The sequence below is a fragment of the Pinus tabuliformis genome, chromosome 2_1 (genome assembly GCF_031772625.1).
Source record: "Pinus tabuliformis cultivar Carrire ecotype Pingquan chromosome 2_1, CPIR1, whole genome shotgun sequence".
NCBI lineage: Eukaryota > Viridiplantae > Streptophyta > Pinopsida > Pinales > Pinaceae > Pinus > Pinus tabuliformis.
This window is the reverse complement of record NC_142299.1, coordinates 861,693,459-861,719,154: the sequence shown is the minus strand read 5'-3', so window position 1 is coordinate 861,719,154 and position 25,696 is coordinate 861,693,459. Positions and strand designations below refer to the sequence as shown.

The window sequence follows — 25,696 nt, the reverse complement described above, 5'->3', positions numbered from 1 at the left end:
TGCTGCTAAGGTTATTCTCTGAAGGGTGGGCCATTTCTAACACCCTAGTTGTATTCAGAAATCTGCTTACTAATAAAACTTTCAAATATGCTACACCGGTTTTCCCGAATTGGGTTTTTCCAGGGACGATTGTCCAAAAATAACAGTGTCCCTTGTGTTGTCTCAGTTTATTTCAGTGGTTGATCTGTATATTTGTGAAGGTTGCAATTGTGTTTACTTCAATGTTTATGTTATTAAACAACTTGTTAATGTAAAGAACAAGTAGGAGACAGTAAACCATATATTATAGTAGGGGTTTTTTATGTGTTAGATTCAAAAATTTACACATGGTATCAGAGCGATTGTAAATCATAGGAGACTGAAGGCACCAGTCGAAGAAATCTGAATATTTGCAGCAGAGAAGCAGTTGTCCCGAGAGAGCACTATTCCAGAGCTGAAGAAGCAAGAGGAGTGACACAGTGCAAAGAGGTTGATGCAAAGGCTCACACAGATACTGCGTCAGCATTCTGAGCTAGAAGAAGCGCCAATGCAGAGGCATAGAGGGGCAGAATAGGCTCACAGAAAGCCACGTCATCTTTCTCAGCCAGGAAGGATTAACGTAGTTGGCCTGGAGAATTAGTTTAAGCCCAAGTCATTATTGCGTAGAGCCTAAAGGGCTCAAATTCTTCAGTTGCTGGGGCTCAGGGAGCTGTGCAGATTGTGATTTGAGGCGCTGGTGGGACGTTGTTTATGTCTGTGCATAACAGTGTCTAAGGAGACAGAACCAAGGTAGAGGGAAGCACTATCTCGACGGATTTCTAGCCAAGAAATATAGATCTGAGTTGAAACAACAAAGGGGGGATTGGAGAGGAGTGCTTCAACAGTTGGCAGGAGGATTTCCAGGAGGGAAGTAGAGAGTCAGAGGGAGTCTAGAAGAGGAGTAAAGATGGCAGTGAACGGATTGAGGGATCATGACAGATTGGATGGCACTTCCAATTTTGTCATCTGGAAGGCCAAGATCCTGGAAATCCTGGATAAATATCACATCAAGGACTATGCCTTGAAAACCATAAATATCCCAGTTGACCCTGATGCAAATGAGAAGTATGAGGAGGCCATGGTGAAGGCGAAATGCATGATCTTAGACGGGGTCAAAGATCATGTCATACCACATATTGTTGAGAAGAACACAGCAAGAGAGATGTAGGAGAGCCTGACCACCTTATACCAGGGATCTTTCCTGCAGTGGAAGATGCTATTGGAAAATCAGCTGAGGTCATATAATATGCAGAAAGGAGAGGAGGTAGATCACTTCCTTCTCAAGTTGCCAGGAATTCGCGACCAACTTACTTCCGTGGGGTCTACACCAGATCCAGAGTTTATGGTCAGGACTACTCTTAATGTAGTCGCTGAGGACTGGGAGACGTTTGACTAAAGCATCTTGGTCAGAGCGACTCTCCCCAATTGGGAGGAGATGTGGGCAGCGCTTCAACAGGAAGAGATCAAAAGGTTGACCAAGGCAGGGAGTAGTGGTAAGGGAGTTTGAGTCAAGAAAGAGGAGGAGGAGGATGTTGCTCTAGCATCTGCGGGACAGCAGGGGTTCAAAAGAGGAAGAAGAAGGACATCTCCAAGGTCAAGTGCTTCAATTGTGGGGAGCTGGGACATTATGCATCTCAGTGCCCCAGGAAGAAAGGCAAGAGAGAAGCTTTTGACTCAAAGGCAGCCCCAGTAAAGGCGGAGAAGGATGTCGAGATTGATGACGATTATGCGATCAGTGCTCATGCACCTCTAGAGAATAGGTGGGGAGACATAGAGTTGTAGTCGAGAGGACTACATGCACGGGAAGGATCCTTGAGGTACCCAAAGTCTTAGATCACATCCGGCTACAGGAGCCCTTAAAGATAATAGCATGATGACAGGTGTCGGGTGGAGCAAGGTGTGATGGAGTGACAAGGCAATGCTAGGGTGTAGAAGTCTGTAGCAACGCAGTGGATGTTGCAGCAACGCGAGAGGCACAGAAGAGGTTGCAACAGTGCAGTGGCAGCAAAGGGAGCACAGGATAGCAACAGAGGTAGCTTCAGCATCACAAGGCTTCTAAACTGAACAATATGTCAGTGTTTGGGTGAAGTCAGTTACTTACTTCTCGGTAACTGAGTTGTAGTGCAACAGTTAGCAGTGGCAGTGTTATGGGCAACATGATGCAGCATGTTGAGAGGGAGCTACAGTACAGATGTAGCAGTGGCAGTGTCATGGGCAACAATATAGGAAGCAACAGTGCAGGGGATGTGAGGTAGCATGCCAAGCATCAACACAGGTACCGATGTGGAAGATCAGTGTGATGTTTCTATGGTGAAGCATTACTAGAGCACATTGCTCGCTAAGAGGGAGTGTTGATTTTTTGGAGCATCAGATGTGCTCTAGCCATAAAATTTGGTGGAGAGGCTAAGGCACATGAGACCTCCAAGACCCAGAAATCATTTGGAGAAATTCCAACCAGATGAAAAGATATTAAACTAATTAATATTTTTAATGGGTCTTTAAGTCTAAACTTAGGAAAATAAAAATATTAATGTGTATGAATATAAAATGGGTGAGAAAGTTCTAAGTGACGAGGATCAAGCTAGATCTAATCTCAGTCGTTGATTAGGGACTTAATCTCGACTGTTGAATCATCAAAAGGAAAAGTATAAGAGGAAGCTTGAGGCTCAGTTGGAGACACACCAAGAGAGATCAAGAATTCAATTTTTTGGGGCAGGGTTTGCTGAGGAGATCAAGTGAGTGATCAATTGCAGCGAAGGGTAGTTCAGCAAAGGATTTCAATCCAAGGTGGAAGGATACATATCAGAGAGGCAACAGAGTGCTAGAAGAGGTAGCACAGAGCCAAGGAGGGTTGACGCAGAGGCTGAGGAGGCCAGCGCAGAGGATGTAGAGGGCCATAGAAGCTGACGCATAAGTCGTAAAGGCTGACAGAGAGGACACAGAAGGCCTCAAAGGCAGTGCTGGGTGATTATGTGGGGCAAATTGGGAGTTGATTAGCTGACGCAGAGCCAGAAAGGGTGACACAGTTCCTGAAGGGTGACGTAATTCCAGAGGAGTGTGTGGAGCAGCTTTTGCTTTCTAGCACAAGGAACAACCAGAGTCATTGTGGGATTGTTCATCTAGTTGCTAATTAGCCGAAATATCTGTCTCCAGATAAAGGTATTTCTGCCAAGGATATTCTCTGAAGGTTGAGCCATTTCTAGCACCCTAGTTGTATTCAGAAATTTTCTTAATAATAAAACCCTCATATATCTTGCGCCGTGTTTCCCGAATTGGGTTTTTCCGGGGATGATTGTCCAAAAATAATGGTGTCCCTTGTGTTGTCTCAGTTTATTTCAGTTGTTGAGCTGTATATTTTTTAAGGTTGTAGTTGTGTTTACTTCGATGTTTATGTTATTAAACAACTTGTTAATGTAAAGAACAAGTAGGAGATAGTAAACTAGATATTGCAGTAGGGGTTTCTGATGTGTTAGATTCATAAATTTTCACAATTTACTCATCTATAGGATTGGGATTCTAACTAGTGTACATCTCAAAGTTGAGCTTCATGCATCTCTTCTTATCATGTTGACAACCTTACCCCCCCATGCTTCAGCTTTCTAGTTAGTATTTGTTGGATTATCACATATCATGAGCCCTCCACTTCATCCATACTATGATGATTCTTCAATTTTATGCCACTATTCATCTACCCATAAGAAAATTTCCATTTATATTGTTCTCTCTATCAACTTCCATTTGTAGTTTTCATCTTTGACATTGCACCAATATAGTTTCTTACTAGCCCACATATATCTCCTCACTACCCCTTATTATCCCCATTTGGTTTCTCTACTGAGACTCCTTTCCGATATTATGTCTCTCAGCACTGTGGTTAGATTTGTTGTATCCTCTTAGCAGTGATTTCAAAATACCAAGGAGATCTTTTGTGACTTTGGTACTATATCTTTCCCATTTCGCAAGCATGGCTTTTGAAATACTAGAAATATTTTATGCTTCTATCATATTATACCTTTCCTCTTTCTCCCCTGGCACCCCTTTGAAAATACAGGGAGGGCCTTGTCATCTTTCAACACTTAATTTATTCATGGAAATGTGAAATTTCCTTAAATGCACCAACTCGATATTATTCTCCTAACTTATTAGCAATTTATTTGTTTACGACAAATAAAAAATAATTCACTGATGCATTCTTCACAAATAAAATATGTTGCGGAAGTAAATTTCAGGAATTGAGAAATATATGCACACACATAAAAAATTGACACAATTATTTTGGACTAAAAAATCGTCGGAAAAACCTTGAAGGGAGAACCAACGCAACAGATAGGGTATATGCAACAAATTTTGAGAGTACAATCATCTAGATGCCCAAATGATAATCCTCTGCCAATTATCTAGCCAAAATAATATGGAGATCCTAGATCTCCTTTCTTATACAAATTGGCCTCCCTTATCTTGCTCGAACCCCACACTAGCTACTCACACTACATCCTAGAATTCACACTATTGGCCTTGGGAATCTCGCATTGCATGGAAATTGGCTCCAAGTGAGTTGTCCTACCTCCCTGTGCCTTTGGAAGTAACTCGCTTTGCCTCCTGGAAACTGATATGGCCTTCGACAACTGAATCCTCTTTCTTTTGGCAACTCGCCCAAGGGTTTTCGATTATTCACACTGGCTTTTGCGGTGCTCTCCGCAGATAATTCGACCTCCTATCTCCTACTAATCCAGCACTAGAGAAACACTGGAATACTCTCTGGAATCCTGCTCCAAAAAATTTTCTGCTGCTCCCTCTCTCTGATGCTCTCCCTCTGGCTTGTATGCCCTCACTAAAGTTGTGAACTAGGTAGCTTGAACTACCTTGCTTGCTTACTCTCACAACTGTGTCTATCTCCAACCCTTCGAGATGCTCTTGTAATCTCTTGTTGAGACTTCAATGACCAAGATTAAATCTCCATCAATAGCTAAGATCAATTAGACTTCATTAATAGAAATCTCTAGAGAAATCATGAACATCCTTAATTAATTAACTTTAATTAACCAACTTCACTAAGTTAGACCTAGGAAATAATTTAATTATTGGCTAATTAATTTAATTAAGTTGTTTCAGAGCCATATCTTGTGAAACTATTTCTAGGTATTGGAGATCCTATGTTCCTTAGCCTCTCTGACACCTTAGAGACTAGAACAATTATCTGATGCTACCACAATATCCAAAAAATAACACTCCCTCTTAACGAGAAAGGTGTTATGCCCATCATCTCTCCTCTATAACCTGTAGCTGGATTGATCACTCTACTGATGTCTGCCTTCTATTGTGGCTCACCTTTAGTGATTAGATTCCCTGTCACTAGAAATCATTGTGAAGAAATCCTGCAACATTGTCCATCAATCATTGCACCTACTTTGATCCTCACATTGTTGTTGCTATTGCTCAATTGTTATACCTGGACTGTTACTACAACTACTGCAATGGCGAGTCTGATCTCACCTGATTGCCCTCTGAAGCGGGACTAGAAAATCTCTCCTAAATGGAAACCCCTACATGGAGTCTCGCTCTGGCTTGAATTGCTCTTGCAACCTACAACTAGAAACTCAATCTCTACTGATCTACTATGTCACTGCAACTAGCTCTACACCTGTCCCTTGAGTCCTCTAGTTGTAACTAGCTTTGCATTGTCTACAAAGCATATGACTGCGCCCAACTAGCTCTGCTACTGTCACTCACACATCTGACTGCAACTAGCTCTGCAACTGCCCCTCAAGATCTTACTATGCCTTGCTGACATCTCAATCCTCCTACTACTCTGAAATGAGGGCCCCTATAGCAAAGGTATTGATCCATGTGAAAAATAATTAGATCTTAACTAGACTTCTTGTTGCTCACCTATGGACCCTACCCATACTGGTTTTTGAAGCGTCATGCTCCTCCATCTAGAGGTATTGTTGTTATCAATGTGAATTCCTCCATAGGTCAACTCATCTATCTAAGCCGAAGTTGTTGCCCCTTCTTGTCCTTCTTCCTTTTCAGATGTAGTATCCTGTTTCAAAGATTTTCCCCAAAACCCTAGTAAACTCCAACCAAATACGCACAAATAATATAATAACCAGGAAACTCAAAATGATAAAAATAATAGTGGTGTAACATATAATAATATAAGCGTGAAATATAAGTAGATACTATAGAAATGCAGAGAGATGCTAAACCATTTTATTATACTAAGTAATGGAATGAGTACAGGAGGTGATCAAAAGGATGGCACCTTGACTTGCACCAGACAAGTGAAGAAATACACTTAGAATAACAAAGGAATGGCCTCTGTGTGGATGCTACTAGGAAACTTTCGTGCCGTTGCTACTGTTGGAAATCAAATGAGGATTTGGGGTTGTTCCCCTCCTCAGAAAATGTTGAAACTTTGGAATGTGCCCCTACTCAGAAAACCCAGAAAAACCCAAAAAGTTTTTGTGAAATGGCCGACCCCGAAAATTGCCCCCTTGGGGAATCATGCAATCCCTTAAGGCCTTGCGCTGCCACTGAGTAGAATCCTCCAAAATATTGCCTGAAACTCTACCAAACCCCTCCAATATGCAACAACTGATCCCTTGCTTAATATCCCAACTCAACTCCTCCATAAATCCTCAACCCGGAACTGCTCCCAGAAGAACTGCGTCCCTGTCTCTCAAGACTACACAGTCTCCCAATGCTCAACTCCACCCCAATGCCAAAGATCAAACTACTGCAAAAAGACTACTGAAAATACCTTGCCCGAGTAGGCACTCGAAGTCCCCCGAGGCTAGGGATAAGATCTCCAAACAGAGACACTCAGTGCACTAAACAGTGTTGTAGATAGGCTAAACAACCAGCGTGCTCCAAGTCGAAGTGACTAGCTCAAATGCTCATACTCGAATGACAAAATGAGGGGGCTCCTCTCTCCTTTATAGCATTGGCCTCCCCCAATCCCAAGGCTCACCTCCTCCAACGTAATCCCCTCTTGCCACGTGTTCCCTTTCCATCTGCGCAGTACCTCCAAGTGTCGGCGTGGGCCCCATCTCTGTGTGGTCCCCTTGGCTCCCCTTTAAGTCACAACGTTGTGCTACTAGGAAGTGACTTTTTATTCTAAAAGTGAGTTATGTCCCCTTTTCCTCACCTTTTTATTTACAAATAACTATAGAAGGCAAAATTGAGCAAAATCGAATATTCTAATTAGCCATGGCTAATTAGGAATATTACAGTCTCCCCCGGCAAAATGTTGCTTGTCCTCAAGCAATTGAAGTGATGGATGCTGCAAAATTTTTTCACTCTCCCAAGTTGCATCCTCATCCGATAAATTCTTCCACCTCACCAAGAATTCCCGGACTGTCCTGCTCCGTAGCTACCTCTCCCTAGTATCAATAATAGCCTCTGGCTGCAACACCAAATGCCCCTCATCATCCGTGGGTGGTAGCTCATCTGTCACTGTCACATGCTGTCCCAACGCCTTCTTCAGGCATGATACGTGGAAAACGTTATGAATCTTGCTGCCTTGGGGCAGCTCCAACTCATATGCTACCTGTCCAATCCTGCATATCACCCTGTATGGCCCGTAAAAGCGGGGCTTGAGCTTTTCAACCCCCTTCTGCTTCAGTGATGACTGTCGGTATGGCTGTAATCGTAGGTAGACCAAGTCTCCTACCTCAAACTGTCTCTCCACCCGACCCCTGTTAGCATACAGCTTCTGCTGGTTCTGCACTGTAGCCATGTTATCCTTGAGAGCTCGGAGAATATCCTGACTCTCTTGGATCCAAATCTTGGCTCTTGGAGCCTTGCTAGCACCAAACATCACATCAGCAAAAGATAAAGGATGATATCCATACAAAGCATAGAATGGTGACATACAGATGGACATGTGATGTGTAGTGTTGTAGCAGTACTCCCCCAGATGCAGCGACTTCAGTCATGCTCACTGCTGCCCACTGACATAGTTACGCAAGTAGCCCTCCAGCCACTTGTTAACTATCTCTGTCTGCCCGTCCGTCTGTGGGTGATAACTAGTACTCGGTGTCAACTCTGTCCCCACCAACCGAAAAAGCTCCTGCCAAAATCCGCCCATGAAATGGTTGTCCCTGTCAGTGGTGATGGTCTTGGGAAGACCATGTAACCTAAAAATCTCTCTGAAGAATAGCTCGGCCACTTGCGCTACTGTGTAGTGTGCAGATATGGCGAAAAAGTGTGAGTACTTTGTCAGCCGATCAACGACGACAAAGATGCAATCCTTGCCCTGTACCATGGGCAACCCTATGATGAAGTCCATCGAAATACACTCCCATTTCCCCTCCGGAATGGGAAGAGGCTGCAATAGTCCTATTGGATGGTTCATCTCCCCCTTGTTCCTCTGGAAAACATCGCACTCTCGGACATGCTAGAGTACGTCCTCCTTGAGGCCCTTCCATGAGAACCTCTCTCTAATGGCCCTGTAGGTTTTTGTAAACCCCTAATGACCTGCCAATGGTGAATCATGTGACGCCTGAAGTATCTTCTTCTTGAGTTGAGACCCCTCAGTCAAGAAGATCCGGTCCCTATAGTAGATGATCTCATCGACCACCATGTACATGTCATCTGCCACCTGCCCATCCAGAACCTCACATGCAAATCTGTCCTTGGAGTACTCCACTAAGAGTCGAGCCTTCCAGTCTGCGTCCAAGCTTATAAGAGACAACATGGCTGGCCTTCGTGAAAGGGCATCTACTACCACATTGTTCTTACCCTTGACATACTCAATGTCGAAGTCATACGCTTGGATCTTGCTGATCCACTTCTGCTGCCTCTCCTGTAGCTGCTTCTACTCCAAAAAAACATGAGGCTGTTGTGATCAGTCCTCACCCTGAACCTGTTAGCCACCAAATACTACTGGTACTTAGCCAATGCATGCATGATGGCCAACATCTCCTTGTGGTATATAGAATACAACCTCTCGTGCGCAAGGAGCTTCCAACTCTCAAAGGCTATAGGGTGACCTCCCTACATCAACACTGCGCCGATCCCCTCTCCCAACACATCACACTCCAAAACAAATGGCTGCGTAAAATCTGGCAACGCAAGCACTCGGCAGCTACTCATAACCTCCTTGAGCCTATCAAAGGCTCGCTGCGCTGTATCCAACCAAATGAATGCCCCCTTCCTCATCAAATCTGTTAGGGGTGCAGCAAGCTGTGAGAAACCCTTGACAAATTTCCGATAGTAAGTACAAATGTCAATGAATCCTCGAAGTTCCGTCACGTTTTTCGGCTCCAGCCAATCTCTAATGGCCCTGATCTTCTCCTCGTGGACCCTCACTCCGTCCACTCCTATGATGTGTCCCAAGTATAACATCTTCGTCAACCCGAACTCACATTTGGAGAGCTTGGCATAGAACTGTTGCTCCTCCAAGATGCGCAATACTGTCTCAATGTGCTAGAGATGCTCCTTCCAAGTCCTGTTGTAAATGAGGATATCATCAAAGAACACCAACACAAACTTCCTTAAGTGACTGCAGAAGTTGTGATTCATGCAAGACTGAAATGTAGCTGGGACGTTGGTTAGCCCGAAGGGCATCACCAAAAACTCAAAGTACCCATAGTGACACTTGAAGGCAGTCTTGGGAATGTCCTGCTCCCTCACGCGAATCTGATGGTACCCAGATCTCAAATCAATCTTTGAGAAGAACCGTGCTCCTCTCAACTCATCCATCAACTCATCGATCCTGAGTATGGGGTATCTGTTCTTCAGGGTCTTCTTGTTCAGGGCCCTGTAGTCAATGCACATCCTCAATGTGCCGTCCTTCTTCTTCAGCAACACCACGGAAGAAACAAAAGGACTCGTGCTCGGCCGAATGTGCCCAAGAGCCAGCAACTCCTGAATGGCCTGCTCAATCTTATCCCTATAGGCCTTGGGATGCCTATAGGGGGTAGTAATCACTGCCTGTATGCCCTGCTCAATCTCAATGGTGTGCTCAAACCCCCAGTCCGGTGGCTGTCCCAGTGGAATCTCCCCAAACACTGTGGCATACTGGTCAAGGATGGCCTGTATTTCTGGGTGCATCGTCTGCCCTGTAGTCCCTACTTTTGATGCACGCAACTCCACTGCCCACTCTATGTCTCCCTTCCGGAAGACTGCCTCCATTCGATGAGCTGAAACAGTCTGGGGCGAGTATGTGTGCTATCCCCGTATCTTCTCATGCCTCCCTGTCTTCTCATCATCCCACTCCATCTCTAGGGCCTTCCAATCTGTAGTGACCTTCCCTAGAGTGATGAGCCACTGAACACCCAGTACTATGTTGGTGTCTAGAATATTGACCACGAAGAAGTGGTCAATCAGTGTGTAGGTGCCCATCGTCACTAATAACTCTGGAACATAATGAGCACACACCATGGTCTGATCTCCTAGGACCAAAACTGAAAATCCATCAAAGCTCTCTGTCGGTATACCTCTCCGCTCAATCATCTGTGCATTGATGAAGTTGTGGGTGGCCCCACCGTCAACCAAAACTGATACTCACTGGCCACATACTGTCCCCCGTACGCGCAGCGTCAAATACTTGGGAACTCCTCGCAATGCTGCAAGGGCTCCTCCAGTAGGTGCAAAAGCTGCACCACCTGTTGCTGGTGGTGGAGGCGGCAAGGGACCCTGCATGGCATGACTATCTCCTACCTCCACATCATCCTCCTCATCCTCTTCCCCACTGCTCTCGGAAAAGACCTCAATAAGATGTGCTTTGCAGCAACACATCTATGTCCTGGTGCCCACGGCTCCTGACAGGTGAAGCACAACTGCTTCTTCTTCAACTCCCTCCTGGCATCATCATCAATCTGTACTTGTCCTGGATTCCCCTTCGGAGGCGGAATCCTCACATCCTTCCCCTTAGGCTGAAAAGCCTGTCCCTGGGGGTAAGGTGTTCGGGTCCTGGGTAAGACATCCTGTAAGTCCCAGGTCCTACTAATAGCATCCTGAAGGGTGGTTGGTCTAGCGGATCTGACTAGACCCCGAAGTGGCTCTGCTAACCCGTAAACATACATGTAGATCCTCCGTGCCGTGGATAGATCTGGCACCATCACTGAAACCCTCAAAAAGTCCACAATGTAGGTCTCTGGGCTCCCTGTTTGTTTGAGCCTTGTTAGCTCAACAAAGTGTTGTTCCAGATCCCTCCGGTCAAACCTCTCCATCAACCTCCTGGTGAACTCGACATACATCGTCACTGTGGAATGCCCGAGTGTAACCATCCCATGGAACCACCAATCCTGGGCCTCACCATCCAAATGTAATGTCGCCATCTTGATGGCATCTGTCTCCGACATCTGGTTAAGCTGGAAATAGATGCCCAACTTCTCCACCCAAGACCTTGCCAAACTGTTTGATGAGCCATCAAACGTAGGCAAGTGAAATCTACTAGCAATGCGGTGGGTGTCTCCATCGTGATAATGTCGGTATCCTCTGTGATGGTCGCGGGGTCTACTATCTCGCTGGAGCTGAACAAAGTCTCTGAATGAGAGAGCATCCCTGAACTCCTGCCCATAGGCCTGGTACTCCGCAAAATAATCGCCCTTATGACCGGGCTTTGCCTCCTACTGTGCTCCAGCCCCCGTATCTGCTCCTAGGAAAGTGGGCATGGTAGAGCGTATAGGGGCATGTGAGGCCACTTGCTAAGTAGTATCACGCTGAGTGGCACCCTACTCTGGCAAATGGTGAGATGCACCCGATCCCTCTCCACTTGGGAAAACTCGTGGGCTCTCACACTGTCTAGCCTCCACTGCCGTGAATCTCTGCCCCATCACCTCAATCTGCCTCGACAGATCTTGCACTGATTTGAGGAGCATGTCCACAAATTTCTTCCTGTCATCATCTTCCATCGAATTCTCCTGCTCTGCGCCCACCACAGGGTCCTCCTGTCCTGCGTCCACCACAGGCTCCTCCTGTTCTGCGTCCACCACCGGGACTCAGTCTCCCTCTCCGTAGGTGTTCTCCAACCTATGCCCAACGTCTCTGTATCTCCTACCTCTGTAACAAATGTAGGGCTTTTCCCCCGGTGTCATAGATTACTAGCTCCACAGGCTGACCCAGATCTAGGCTCCAATACCACTGTAATATCCCGTTTTAGAGATTTTCCCCAAAACCCTAGTAAATTCCAACCAAATACACACAAATAATATAATAATCGGGAAACTCAAAATGATAAAAATAACAGTGGTGTAACATATAATAATATAAGCATGAAATATAAGCAGATACTCGAGAAATGCAGAGAGAAATGCTAAGCCATTTTATTATACTGAGTAATGGAATGAGTACAGGAGGTGAATAGAAGGATGGCACCTCGACTTGCACCAGGCAAGTGAAGAAATACACTCAGAATAACAAAGGAATGGCCTTTGCGTGGATGCTATTGAGAAAATGTCGTGCTGCTGCTACTGCTGGAAATCAAATGAGGATTTGGGGTTGTTCTCCTCCTCAGAAAATGCTGAAACTCTGTAATCCACCCCTACTCAGAAAACCAAGAAAAACCCAAAAAGCTTTTCTGAAATGGCCAACCCCCGAAAATCGCCCCCTTGGGGAATCACACAATCCTTTAAGGACCTGCGCTGCCACTGAGTAGAATCCTCCAAAATACTGCCTGAAACTCTGCCAAACCCCTCCAATATGCAAGAGCTGATCCCTTGCTCAATATCCCAGGTCAACTCCTCCACAAATCCTCAACCCAAAACTGCTCCCAGAAGACTGCGTCCCTCTCTCTCAAGACTGCGCAGTCTCCCAATGCTCAGCTCCACCTCAATGCCAAAGATCAAACTACTACAAAAAGACCACTGAAAATACCTTGCCTGAGTAGGCACTCGAAGTCCACCGGGGCTAAGGGTGAGATCTCCGAACGGAGACACTCAGTGCACTAAATAGTGTTGCAGACAAACTAAACAGCCAGCGTGCTCCAAGTCGAAGTGACTAGCTCAAATGCTCATACTCGAATAACAAAATGAGGGGGATCCTCTCTCCTTTATAGCATTGGCCTCTCCCAATCCCAAGGCTCACCTCCTCCAACGTAATCCCCTCTTGCCACGTGTTCCCTTTCCATCTGCGTAGTCCCTCCAAGTGTCTGCGTGGGTCTTATCTCTGCGTGGTCCTCTTGGCTCCCCTTTAAGTCACAACGTTGTTCTACTAGGAAGTGACTTTTTATTCTAAAAGTGAGTTATGTCCCCTTTTCCTCACCTTTTTATTTACAAATAACTATAGAAGGCAAAATTGAGCAAAATCGAATATTTTAATTAGCCATGGCTAATTAGGAATATTACATCAGACACTGGGTGACGTAGTGACCAAACTCACCACATCTAAAGCATTTGACCTTCGATGGTTCCTCCTTTTTTTGCCTCCTTTTGAGTTTTGTCCCTAACTGGGACCCTTCTTCGCCTTCCCTTTACATGCAAGGGTTACATTTTCTTCCTCATCCTTCTCAACCTTGGGTCCCTTACTACTGCTACTGGTAGACCCATTAATGAGACATAGCCTCAGCTACTCCTAAGCGAAGTCACTCCACAGGTTATCCCACCTTAGAAGTGTGTCTCGTCCAAAAACAACTTGGACGAATGTATGCCACTCCTTGGTGAACCAATTGAATGTTGTGCGCACAAGCTAATTGTCTACTAACCTTTCTCCAACGGTTGTAAGTTCATCTCTGACCATCTGTAATCTAGTGAGATAGGCGGTGATGCTCTCACCCTTCTGCATCTTAGTGGTCCTCAGCTTCTCCTTGAGAATCATTTTACGATTCTCAAATGGATCTTGATACATCTTTACAACAACATCCCACATGTCCTTTGTCGTATTCTTGTCTACAATATACGAAACAATGTGATCCTGAACCCCGTCTAGGACCATTCTCTTAGCTTTGGCCATTTCTTTCTTGAAGATTTCCAACTGTTGTGCATTTGTTGGCTCTGCCATGACATTTGTCACAAATTCCTTCAGACCATGCTCATCCAACAAGAATTGCATTTTGGCCTTCCATACACCAAAGTTAGAGGCTTCGTCAAGTCTATCTTGATCCTTGAGTCCTATTATGGCCATCTTTGCGAGACTCAAATAAATTGGAGACTAGTGATGGAAATATCCTGCTCCTTCCTGCTTGGCCTTGTTCTGCTACTCGCACTCCCTCTGGAATGTAGCAGAACAAGGCCTTCTCCGGCTCTTGCATTGCCTGCTACACCTCAACTAAGTAATTCATTTTACCTCTCGGAAATCCTTCTCTGAAATCTGGCACACATACTGTTGCTCTTGAAGCACGCACTGGTGTACTAGAAAGACTATTACGACCTACTGTTGCTGGAAATCCCAAATCTCCTCCTTGGAAACTGGAAACCCTCTGAGAACTTCTGGAAATCTTCTCAGTGTGCTCTTCTCTTCCTGCCCTATGCATATATGCAACTGCAAACCCTTGTTGTAAATCTATGCGCCCAGATCTACTTAGTGAATCAATTGATCTTCACAAGAACTGCTTCCTGACAACCACATTGCTTGCAAACTCTGCATTTGAGGCAATTTGCACTTTTCCATCGAACTAGATCTGGAAATTGTATTCCCTACCTCTGCAATTCGCACCCATAGCTTGGCCTGCGCAAATCTGAATCCTGTGCTTCAGATCTCCCTCTAAAACTGCACGATCTCTTGGTCTTTCACCTCTGAGCCTCAAATCTGATCAATAATGCTCTGATACCATGTGAAATTTCTTTAAATGCACCAACTGGATATTATTCTCCTAACTGATTAGCAATTTATTTATTTACGACAAATAACAAATAATTCACTTGTGCATTCTTCACAAATAAAATATGTTGCAGAAGTAAAATTCAAGAACCAAGAAATAGACGCACACATGAAAGTTTACACAATTATTTTGGACTGAAAAGTCCCCGAAAAAACCCTGAAGGGAAAACTGGTGCGACAAATTAGGGTTTATTTAATTATTACACAACAAATTTTGAGAGTACATTAATCTGGATGCCCATCTTGTAATCCTCCAACAAATATCTAGCCAAAATAATATGGAGATCCCATATCTCCTCTGCAATACAAATCAGCCTCCTTTATCCTACTTGAACCTCACACTGGCTAGTCACAATGTATCCCGGAATTCACATCGGCTTCTACGACCCTCTCTGCAGATAATTCAGCCTCCTATCTTTTGCCAATCTAGCTCTGCAGAAACACTGGAAAACTCTCTGGAATCCTATACCTGAATTTTCTACTACCTCTCTCTGATGCTCTCCCTTTTTCTCGAACTGCGCCCTCACTGAAGTTGTGAACTAGGTAGCTCAATCTATCTTGCTTGCTCCCACAACTGTGTCTATCTCCATCCCTTCGAGTTGCTCTTATAATCCATCGTTGAGAATTCAATGGCTAATATTAAATCTCTATCAATGGCTAAGATCAATTAGACTTCATCAAATAGAAGTCTCTAGAGCAATCTCAAACATCCTTAATTAACTTTAATTAACCAACTTCCCTAAGTTAGACTTAGGAAATAATTTAATTATTGACTAATTAATTTAATTAAGGTGTTTCGGAGCCATATCTTGCGAAACTAATTCTGGGTATTAGAGATCCTATGTTCCTTAGCTTTTCTGACACCTTAGAAACTAGAACACATATACAATGCTGCCACAATATCCAAAAATTAACAAGAAGCATCTCCTTATTTCCTTTGTTCATAGTATATTCGATGAGTCACTATTGTGTCCTGTCGAGTCCATCCAATTTCATGTGATTCTTATAACAGTTATCACTTGCCTCCATGAATTCCATGCCAAGCTCTAACCACCCATTATAGCAGTCAAAAAGAATTAGTAGTTATTAAACACAAAACATTTTCATCAGGAGGAAGAAGCAATTGAAAGGCAATTACTCCAAAAGAAAAGAAAACAAGAAACGGAGGTAACAAATTCAGTGCCAATAATAGTGGACTAATTAAATTAAGCTACATTGTGCACCCTGGAAGGTGCAACTGATGATGCAGATGAAGTGGAATCCGTAATGTCACAAACTAACCATGTGTGTGTGTAGATATAACGATCAAAGCAAATTAAACATCAACAAGGAATAGAATTGTTATATAAATAGAATGATGCAGAATTCTGAACCTCCACCCAGATAATTCCATATATATTGACTATTTTACGATGTCACATTTATTTCTCTAATCTAGAAGCTAACTTATGGAATATAAAATCCATTCCAAAGGAGCCATTAAGTACCTAACAAGAATCACTTCTTTCGGTCCAATTGGACAGAGAATGAATGGCCATAAAATGCACTGTACATAAACTCAATATGTTCAAGCTAGAAAATTTTGCATGTTAAATACGCATAACTTCACAGTATGTCCTTCAATACCCCAGGGAATCTTTGGTTTCCTTGGTAAATTTTTGATGATACAGACCGCATCTTCTGGTGGTCAGTATTGATGTTTTCATGAGCTTCATTTGGTCTGTTCCTTGGATGCATTTGGAGTTTACTCGACCTATAAAAACCATAATTATGGTTAAAACTCCATACACTAGAAAAAACTGTTATGCTTCAACTTCTATGAAAATATGGTGCCTATCATCAACTAATCCAAATATCGGTTGTGGAATATAGAAAACATCGATGCACGCCATTCTTTAATATGAAAGATGAAAAATCGTATCATGTCTAAAACCTCTGCAGTAAAGAATAAGCTCTATTAAACTAAAGACTGTCAAATTGCTTAGAAGCCAGCACAGTTAACTATCACGTACCAATATCGGTTGTGCAACCAAATTGAATCTGATGCCACAAATACACCATCATCATTGCGGTTCCAGTAATAATAGGCATGGGTGCGGTTCATGATCTCCAGCATAGCATGGCCATAACTGGCCTCACGGAAAGCTGAGTATGCAGGTTGTGGTTCGGTGAAGCTGGAAAGAAATTAACATCATTAATATGAGCAAAATATTTTACCACGGCTACAGTTTTCAATCGTGATGCTTGTAAAATTGGTATTCGACAAGGTCATGTTGAATTAAACTTGAATCGATGTACACATCTCTGCTTAGAACTGTCCAGTTTCATTGCATACTGTAATAGAAAGCACAGATGAACTGAAAATAAAGAAATGATAAGATAACTTACACTCCAGCGAGCCCTTCAAGGTTTCCACCGTCACCAATAGTTATATAGATTGGGGCCGATATGTCTTTTGTAGGTGAACAATCTCCATTTGTAATATTATATGCTATATTTGAATACCGATACTGCAACGCAATTTAATGCATCAACTAGGTTACCACAAAATTTTCAAGGGACATTTAGACATTCAAGAGAACAGACACAAGAAACTAAAATGAAAGCAATATTACATTTTGTGGCATGGTAAGTGCACACAACTAAAATTATAAAGCACCCAAAGAAATAAACAAAGAAATATCGAAGATTGCCGAACTGTACACACCGTACATTCTTCCTTAGTAGTCAATTTATAGAATAAAGATGGATACAATACATTGCCATATATTGGTAGGCTAGAATAGAATAGAATAGGGGTATTTAATATTAAATTGTATAGGTCAGCTATAGGTAGGCTAGCTGGGATGTGCCACATAGTTTGCATTTATGAGAGATGTTGTACTTTTCATTCATATCATTTGCCTCTTAACATATATTTGTAATAATTCACTCTAATATCTGTTATTGCGAGTAATCTACGTCTCTTACAAAGTTACAAGTGGTATCAGCACTTCATTTTTAAAAAAACTCCAATGTGCAAAAACACTATTGTTTAGGACCTGGAATTGGGATGAGAATTTTTTTCTTGAGGGTTGATTGCAGAATGATTCTTGGTTTCTTACAGGATCGGAAAATTAATTGCAGGATTGTTTTGCCTCAGATCCAGAGATTTAATTTTTGCTTATTTATTTGGGATTGGAAAGCCCTAACACAGCATGAGAACTGTCCTAAACAGTGTTGCTACAGAAACCTAGGCACAGCACAGGCCATGCAGCAACCACACTGTTGCCCAACACAGCAGGGGGGCTGGCTACAGAAGAGCAGACCGTTTCAGACTGATATAGGTTGCCACAGACCACAAATAGGCCATGGATCAGATACCCTAACCACAGTCTGAAATCGTAGCCCAAGGCCACGAAACACACGAGATAATGCACAGGTGCAGGAGAAAAATTTCTGAATTCTTTCAGGGGCAAAAGTTCTGGTTTTACAAGGACAATTTCAAGTTTCAGATTCCAGCACAAATGGGTACAGAAAATGACATTGATGACAGTTGGCACAAGAATTGATGAGAAACATGACAAAGCGACTCAAAAGTTGGATCTACTTTTCCATCTAATAAGTCATGGTAATAGTCTACATGCAGAATTGTCAGGCTCAACTTCCCCACAAACTACAACCCACAAGTTGGAGCAGTGCTTATCAAATGGGGAGAGAATGAAGCCAACAAGACTGAATTCCAGTGCTTTTTGTTGACAGTGTTACCACTCGGAATATTTATGGCAATTTGAAGATGAAATCAAAGCTTCTCTGAGAGAATGCCCTACCTAAAAAATGATGTATGACACTAAATTCACCATTGACGTGGTCAAAGAACTCACTTGAATGATGGACACCTATTTAAGAAGCATGCTAGATGCATTAAAGGGGAGAAGGGGATAATGAATGACCCGAACAGAGGAATTCACTCGGTAGGAGAATGACACTTTGAAAATCATGATTTGGGGTCTCATTTATGATGGGATTAGGTCGGTGGCCCATTGGAATGGTCCCAATTCAAAAAAAGATCTATAAGCCCAAGAAAAGGTATATGAAAACACAATTTTCATCCAACGAGGAGGTTACAAGGAATAAATAGGCTGCCAAGGAGCCCACTACCATTCAAGAGGGCCTAGAAGCCTAAGAAGTATGCCCAAGAAGGTGCACCCTCTATAGAAAGACGAATCGGTGGGGTTAAAACATTGTTTTTTGACGAGGTTAGAATATTGTTTTCTCCTTGTTGAACCCTAAAAGAACCAAACCCTAGTTTAGGGTTTGGTGTTGATTTGCGGTAGCATCGGATGTGCTCTAGCCACGAAAAATTGTGGAGAGGCCAAGGCACAGGAGATCTCCAATACCCAGAAAGGGTTTGCGCAGATTCTAAACAGTTTGGGAGATATTAAAATAATTAATATTTTTAATGGAGTCCCTAAGTCTAAACTTAGGAAAAATAAAATATTAATGTGAATTAATATAAAACTGTGTTAAAATTGTCCAAAAATCATGGATCAAGCCAGATCTAATTTTAGCCGTTGATTAGGGACTTAATCTCAGCCGTTGATTTGTCAACGAGAAAAGTATAAGAGGAGGCTTGAGGGTCACTTGGAGAACACATTGAGTTGATCAAAATTTCGACTTTTGGGGTTGGGTTTGCTGAGGAAGTCGAGAGAGTGATCAAAGTTGCAGCTGAGAGGCAGTGAATACAAAAGCAGAGAGGCAGAGATAGCACCAGGAGAATCAGCGTAGTAGCCGAGAGTGGGGCGCAGAACCAGCCAGGGGTTCACGCAGAGCCAGCGAGGGCTCATGCAGAGCCAACCAGAAGCTGCGCAGTGCCTCAGAGGGCCAGCATGGATGACACAGAGGGCTAACACAGTGCCTCCAGACGCTGACGCAGGCCAAGCCAAAGTGACGTTGGGAAAATGTTGGGCCAGAAAGCGCTAATGCTGTCCCTAGAGGCTAATGTTGGGTTTCATGGGGCAAATTGGAGCTGTAAAGCTACTGGAGTAATTATCCGGGGTTTCAGCCAGAACCTTTGTCTCTGACTGAGAGGTACTACTGCCGAGATTTTTCTCTGTTGGGTGAGCTGGATTTGGCACCCAGATTGTATTCTAACACTGCTTAATAAATCAAACCCTCAGATAACTGCACCGATTTTCCCACATTGGGTTTTTCCGGGGACATTAGTCCAAAAACAACTCACTTGTGTGCTTGTTTCTGTTTCCTTCAACTGATGATCTATAATGTGTTGAGCATGTACTTGTATTTATTTCCAGTATTTACATGGTAAATAACTTGTTAATTAACAGAACAAGTAAGTAGGAATAAATCAGTAAAGTACATGAAGGGTTTCTAACAGATAGAATTAGAAATTCCAACATGGTATCAGAGCATGGTTGCAGATCACAGGAGAACTGAGGACATCAGCCGAGCAGAACAACAACAGCAAGAAACAGTTGTCCTGAGTGACAGAAGTTGTTCCTAGTAGAGAAGCAACAAGGAAGGGGTGACGCAGTGCTTGCGTCATCAAGTTCGAGCCAAGAAGAGGCAGCGCAACGGCTAAGGGAGGCAAAGGCAGGCTCACGCAGAGGCCAGGAGGGCTGATGCAGTTGGCTAAGGAAGTTGATTCGCCGGTGTTGGTATTGTGCAGAGCCTAGGGGCTCTAACCTTCAGTTTGCTGGGGTTTAGGAGGCATTGGGTAAGTTGCAGAGTGGAGTCGGTTGGGTACTGTAATAAGAACCGTACCTAACGGGGCAAGGCCAAGGAGGAGAGAGTTGCTACCAAGGATTTCTAGCCGAGAAATCTGGATCAGTGGTGCAGCTACACTAATGATCGGAGTGGGGGCATCTCGACATTGGCAAAAGGGTTTCCAGGAGGGAAATCAAGGCTCAGAAGGAGTCACACCAAGAACTTCCAAGAGGGAAGTAGAGGAGCAGCGAGATGGCAGTGAACGGGGTAAGAGACCAGGACAGACTAGACGAAGCCTCAAACTTCGTAGTCTGGAAGGCCAAAATCCTATTTGTTCTAGACAGGAATCATGTCAATCACTTCGCCTTGAGGACGATAGCTATCCCAGTTGACCTAGCTAATAACAACAAGTACGAGGAGGCAATGGCGAGGGCCAAGAGCATCATTCTTGACGGGGTCAAGGACCATGTAGTACCACATATTGCCGAAAAGGACACGGCAAATGAGATGTGGGAGGCCCTAAAGAAATTGTACCAACATACTTCTGTGCAGAGAAGGATGTTACTAGAAAATCAACTGTGATCATACCAGATGCAGAAGGGAGAACAGATCTATCCCTTCCTCGGTCGATTGAAGGAGATCCAGGATCAACTAACTTCCATAGGGGTCACGCCGGATCAAGAATTGATGGTGAGACCAACCCTGAACGCAGTCTCAGAAGACTAGGAGGTGTTTGTCCAGAGCATACTGGGTAGGGCGACCCTTCCAGATTGGGAGGAAATGTGGGCTGCTCTTTGCCAAGAAGAGATCAGAAAGTCGAGCAAGGCGGGAAGCGACAAGGGGATCAGAATCAAGGAGGAGGAGGAGGTGGATGCTACCCTAGCATTTGAGGGAAAGCCAGAGAAACAAAAGAAGGACCTCTCCAAGGTCAAATGCTTCCACTGTGGGTAGTTGGGTCATTATGCGACCTAGTGTCCAAGGAAGAAGAGCAAGGGAGAGGCCTCTAAGACCAAAGCTAGGCCAGCAAGGGCTGAGAAGGAAGTGGAGACAGGCGATGACTATGCCATGAGTGCACACACACCACTTGAGCGGAAGCGTGGAGACATCGAGTTGTAGTCAGACAGACTACAAGCGATGAGGGGCAGGATCCTCGAAGTACCCAGTCTCTTGGATTAGACCTTGCTACAGGAGCCCCGAAGAGGAGTAGCAGTACTGGCGGATGTCAGTAGAGACAGATGCGAATGGAGCGACAAAGGGAGCTACAATGCAGGATTCCCAGAACAGCATGAGGCAGCAATGCGAGAAGCACGGGAGTGTTGCACCAGTGCAAGATGGCACAGAGAGGTGTGCAACGTTGCAAGATGCATGGAGTTGTTGCAGCAATGTAGAGGTCAGAGAGGGATCCCTTGTGAGCGACAGAGGGAGTTTCAGCATCGAGGGTGTCTCTAGCCTGACAGAGATGTCAGAGTTGGGAGATCAGTTACTTACTTCTCAGTAACTGGGTTGCAGTGCAGCAGTTAGCAGTGACAGTGCTATGGGCAGCATGATGCAACAGGATGAGAGGGAGTTGCAGTACGGATGCAACAATGGCAGTGGCAAGGCCATGGGTAGTAGAACAGGATGTAGTAGTGCAGATGATGGGCAACAGGCCTAGCATCAGCACAGGGACTAATGCCGGATGATCAAGGTGATACTCAGTGAGGAGTATTGCAAGAGCACAGTCCTCGCTAAGAGGGAGTGTTGATTTGGGGTAGCATTGGATGTGCTCTAGCCACGAAAATTGGTGGAGAGGCTAAGGCACATGAGATCTCCAATACCCAGAAAGGGTTTGGGCAGATTCTAAATAGTTTGGGAGATATTAAAATAATTAAAAATTTTAATGGAGTCTCTAAGTCTAAACTTAGGAAAAATAAAATATTAATGTGAATTAATATAAAACTATGTTAGAATGGTCCAAAAGTCATGGATCAAGCCAGATCTAATCTTAGTTGTTGATTAGGGACTTAATCTCAGTCGTTGATTTGTCAACGAGAAAAGTATAAGAGAAGGCTTGAAGGTCACTTGGAGAACACACCGAGTTGATCAAGATTTCGACTTTCTGGGGCTGGTTTTGCTAAGGAAGTCAAGAGAATGATCAAAGTTGCAATTGACGGGCAGTGAATACAAAAGCAGAGAGGCAGAGATAGCACCAGGAGAATCAACACAGTAGCCATGAGTGAGGGATGCAGAACCAGCCAGGGGTTCATGCAGAGCCAGCCAGGGCTCACCCAGATCCAGCCAACAGCTGTGTAGTGCCTCAGAGGGCCAATGTGGGTGACGCAGAGCGCTAGAGGGCTGACGCAGTGCCTCCAAACGCTAACGCAAGCCAAGCCAGAGTGACGTTGGGCAAACGCTAGGCCAGAAAGGGCTGACACTGTCCCTAGAGGCTGACGTTGGGGTTTCATGGGGCAGATTGGAGCTGTAAAGCTGCTGGAGTGATTATCTGGGGTTTTAGCTGGAATATCTGTCTCCGACTGAGAGGTACTACTATCGAGATTTTTCTCTATTGGGTGAGCCGGATTTGGAACCCAAATTGTATTCTGAAACTACTTAATAAATCAAACCCTCAGATAGCTGCACTGGTTTTCCCGCATTGGGTTTTTCCGAGGACATTAGTCCAAAAACAACGATGTCACTTGTGTGCTTGTTTCTGTTTCCTTCAGTTGATGATCTTTAATGTGTTGAGCATGTACTTGTATTTATTTCCAGTATTTACATGATAAATAACTTGTTAATTAACAGAACAAGTAGGTAGGAATAAATCAGTAAAGTACATGAAGGGTTTCTAACAGACAGACTTAGAAATTCCAACATTTGGTAGGGGTGGAAGCCTATAAATCGAGAGAAGTTATCATTTGCCAAAGGTGTATGGAAGAATTGTGAAGAAGAACTTAAGGACTTCCTTGAAGATCTAGTTGAACTAAAGAAGACCAATGACATTTTCAAGTTGAGGTTTATCATTTTTCTTTGTATTTTCATGGGGACAATTTGATAACTGAAATTATACTTTCCAACTACAACAACCCCTCATTTTACTTTAATAAAATAAGTACCCTTTTAAAAAAAATAGTTTTGATTAAATTTTTATTTTCCATTATAAATAATCCTTAAAGACTTGATTTGTATATATCTTTCTAAAATTCAAAAACCAAGGAAAAATCTCAAAAACTTTAAGATTCTAAAAAATATCTAGATTCAGAAATATCTAAGTTCATATTCATAATAAAATTCTGGATTCATAAAAAATCTGGACATCTAGACGGTTTACCATGTTATACTTTTGCACACACCCGGATATCCCAGATTCCTAGATATCTTTTCAATAAAGTTTTATCTGTTTAATTAGTTTGATTTTTTCGAAGTCTTTCAATATTTTCTATTTGAATTTTGTACACAGAATCTGTAATGTTCCAAAATCAAAAAGTTGCCAGAAAATTGCTTAACCAAAGTTTTAATCCTAAATTTCTCCAAACAGTAGCAAAACATGCACCATGAGATTATGACAACAGAAACATGTTTATATTACGAAACCCAGAAATGCTGCAAATTCATAAGAAATACTGCAAATTCAGGGTTTTTAATAAACATATAATATGCCAGTACAATAGCTAGAGTTAGCTGAGATAAGATGGCCACAAAATAGTTTTTGCAAGTTGACCCTGGCCTCCACAAAATAACTGAAGATGATGCCCAAGCTGAGGATCCGAGTGGTCCTTACTCCAATAACACTGAAGATCTATGAAACTCCTGGATGAAGTCTCCTCAAGAAGTGTTGGGTTTTCGTCCAACACTCAATAGCATACCTAAGGGTTTTCGTCCTGGGGCTATAGAAGATGGGGACTAGGTTCTCCAACTTTTATCAAGACAACATGCAAAAATCCAAGATGTCCTCAAACGGCCTCCTCCTCTTTTTACAGATCTCATGGACCCCTCTAGAAGCCTTTATTTTATTATTATTTTAATCACTTAATACATTTTCCCTCCTTTTCAGTAATTAAAATACCCTTTTAATAGAAGAAAATGGTAAATCGGCCACCATCACTCTTCAGGCCATTGAAAGTCAGTTCCCACCATATCATTTTATTGATATTCTCGTTCTAGTTCCAATGAGCTATTACACTAAAGTGTTCCGTCAAGTATTCCACCTTAAGCGTAATTAATGGAGTTAGGCTCGATAATAACCCCATTTTTCAAAAGTTGTCGGAATACAACGGAATGAAAGGCAAGTTGTGAAGATGATGGAATATGCCAAGAAAATGCCATCGGATCCCATAAAAACTCCTTTAAACCCCATAAAGCCCCTCTAGAAGCCCCTAGGCCCACTGATAGAGTAAAGTTTCTCCTGCGACCTAGCTGCCTCCAACCCTAGAAGTCCATCCCGACCATGCTATAAGGGGAAACTAGAAAAAGGAACATGACAGAATCTAGAAAATAAAAGATTCAACATGTTTGCACCGCAGACACCCAACTCATCTGGATTTAATAAAACCAATTTTCGCATCTTTTCATTTATTGGTTTTCCTTCATTTTTATTAATAAAACATATCTGGTATCCATTCTAAAGTGATTTATTATAGACCCCGAATTTCCCAAATACCCAAATCATTCCAATAAAGTTTATTTTCATTTTGTTGCCGCAAAATCTAGCAGGCCTTGTAGAGGTGTACCCTACAATGCAATGACTGAACCAAGTGACAACAATAAGGTAGTAGCCCATTGTCACCACAACTACTATCCCCTGCTCTTTAGGGATTTTCACTAATGGGAGGAGTCTTGATATATGGGTCACCTAAGAGATATTCTAAGCTTATGGGTACAAGTGTTCAAATTTGACAGCTCAGGGATGAATTTCTCCTAGAAGAAATCATATCTTTCAGTTTTGTTTGAACCACCTATAATAAAATTTCATTTCTAACAATTCTAATATGACTTTCCAAAAATAGTAAGTCACATCTCAATTTGGAAGTGACTTTCCAAAAATAAAAATTCATGTCTAAATAATCAAGGATGATCTTGACATATGGAATCCACTTTAAAATCAAATCAATCGTGATTATACAAGTCAAAAATTAACATATTTTTCCTTACTAGTATTATTATTATTATGATACTAATATTTATAAAATAGTCTAAAGGCATTTACTTTTAATGGATAAATAAAAAACGA

General features: G+C 43.0%; 1 protein-coding gene across 4 annotated transcripts in view; it reads right to left on the bottom strand.

Annotated features, from left to right (window-relative positions):
- Positions 1-16,099: 16,099 nt before the first annotated feature.
- Positions 16,100-25,696, bottom strand: part of LOC149203398 (phosphoenolpyruvate phosphatase-like) — a 345,157-nt gene continuing 335,560 nt past the window's right edge. For all 4 annotated transcript variants that reach the window (XM_089403422.1, XM_089403425.1, XM_089403423.1 and 1 more), the window contains 3 exons: positions 17,173-17,294; positions 16,797-16,958; positions 16,100-16,537 (listed from right to left, as the gene is read on the bottom strand). In XM_089403422.1, the coding sequence (XP_089259548.1) occupies positions 16,390-16,537; positions 16,797-16,958; positions 17,173-17,294 (432 nt within the window). In that variant the 3' untranslated portion in view covers positions 16,100-16,389. The remainder of the gene's footprint in view (positions 16,538-16,796; positions 16,959-17,172; positions 17,295-25,696) is intronic.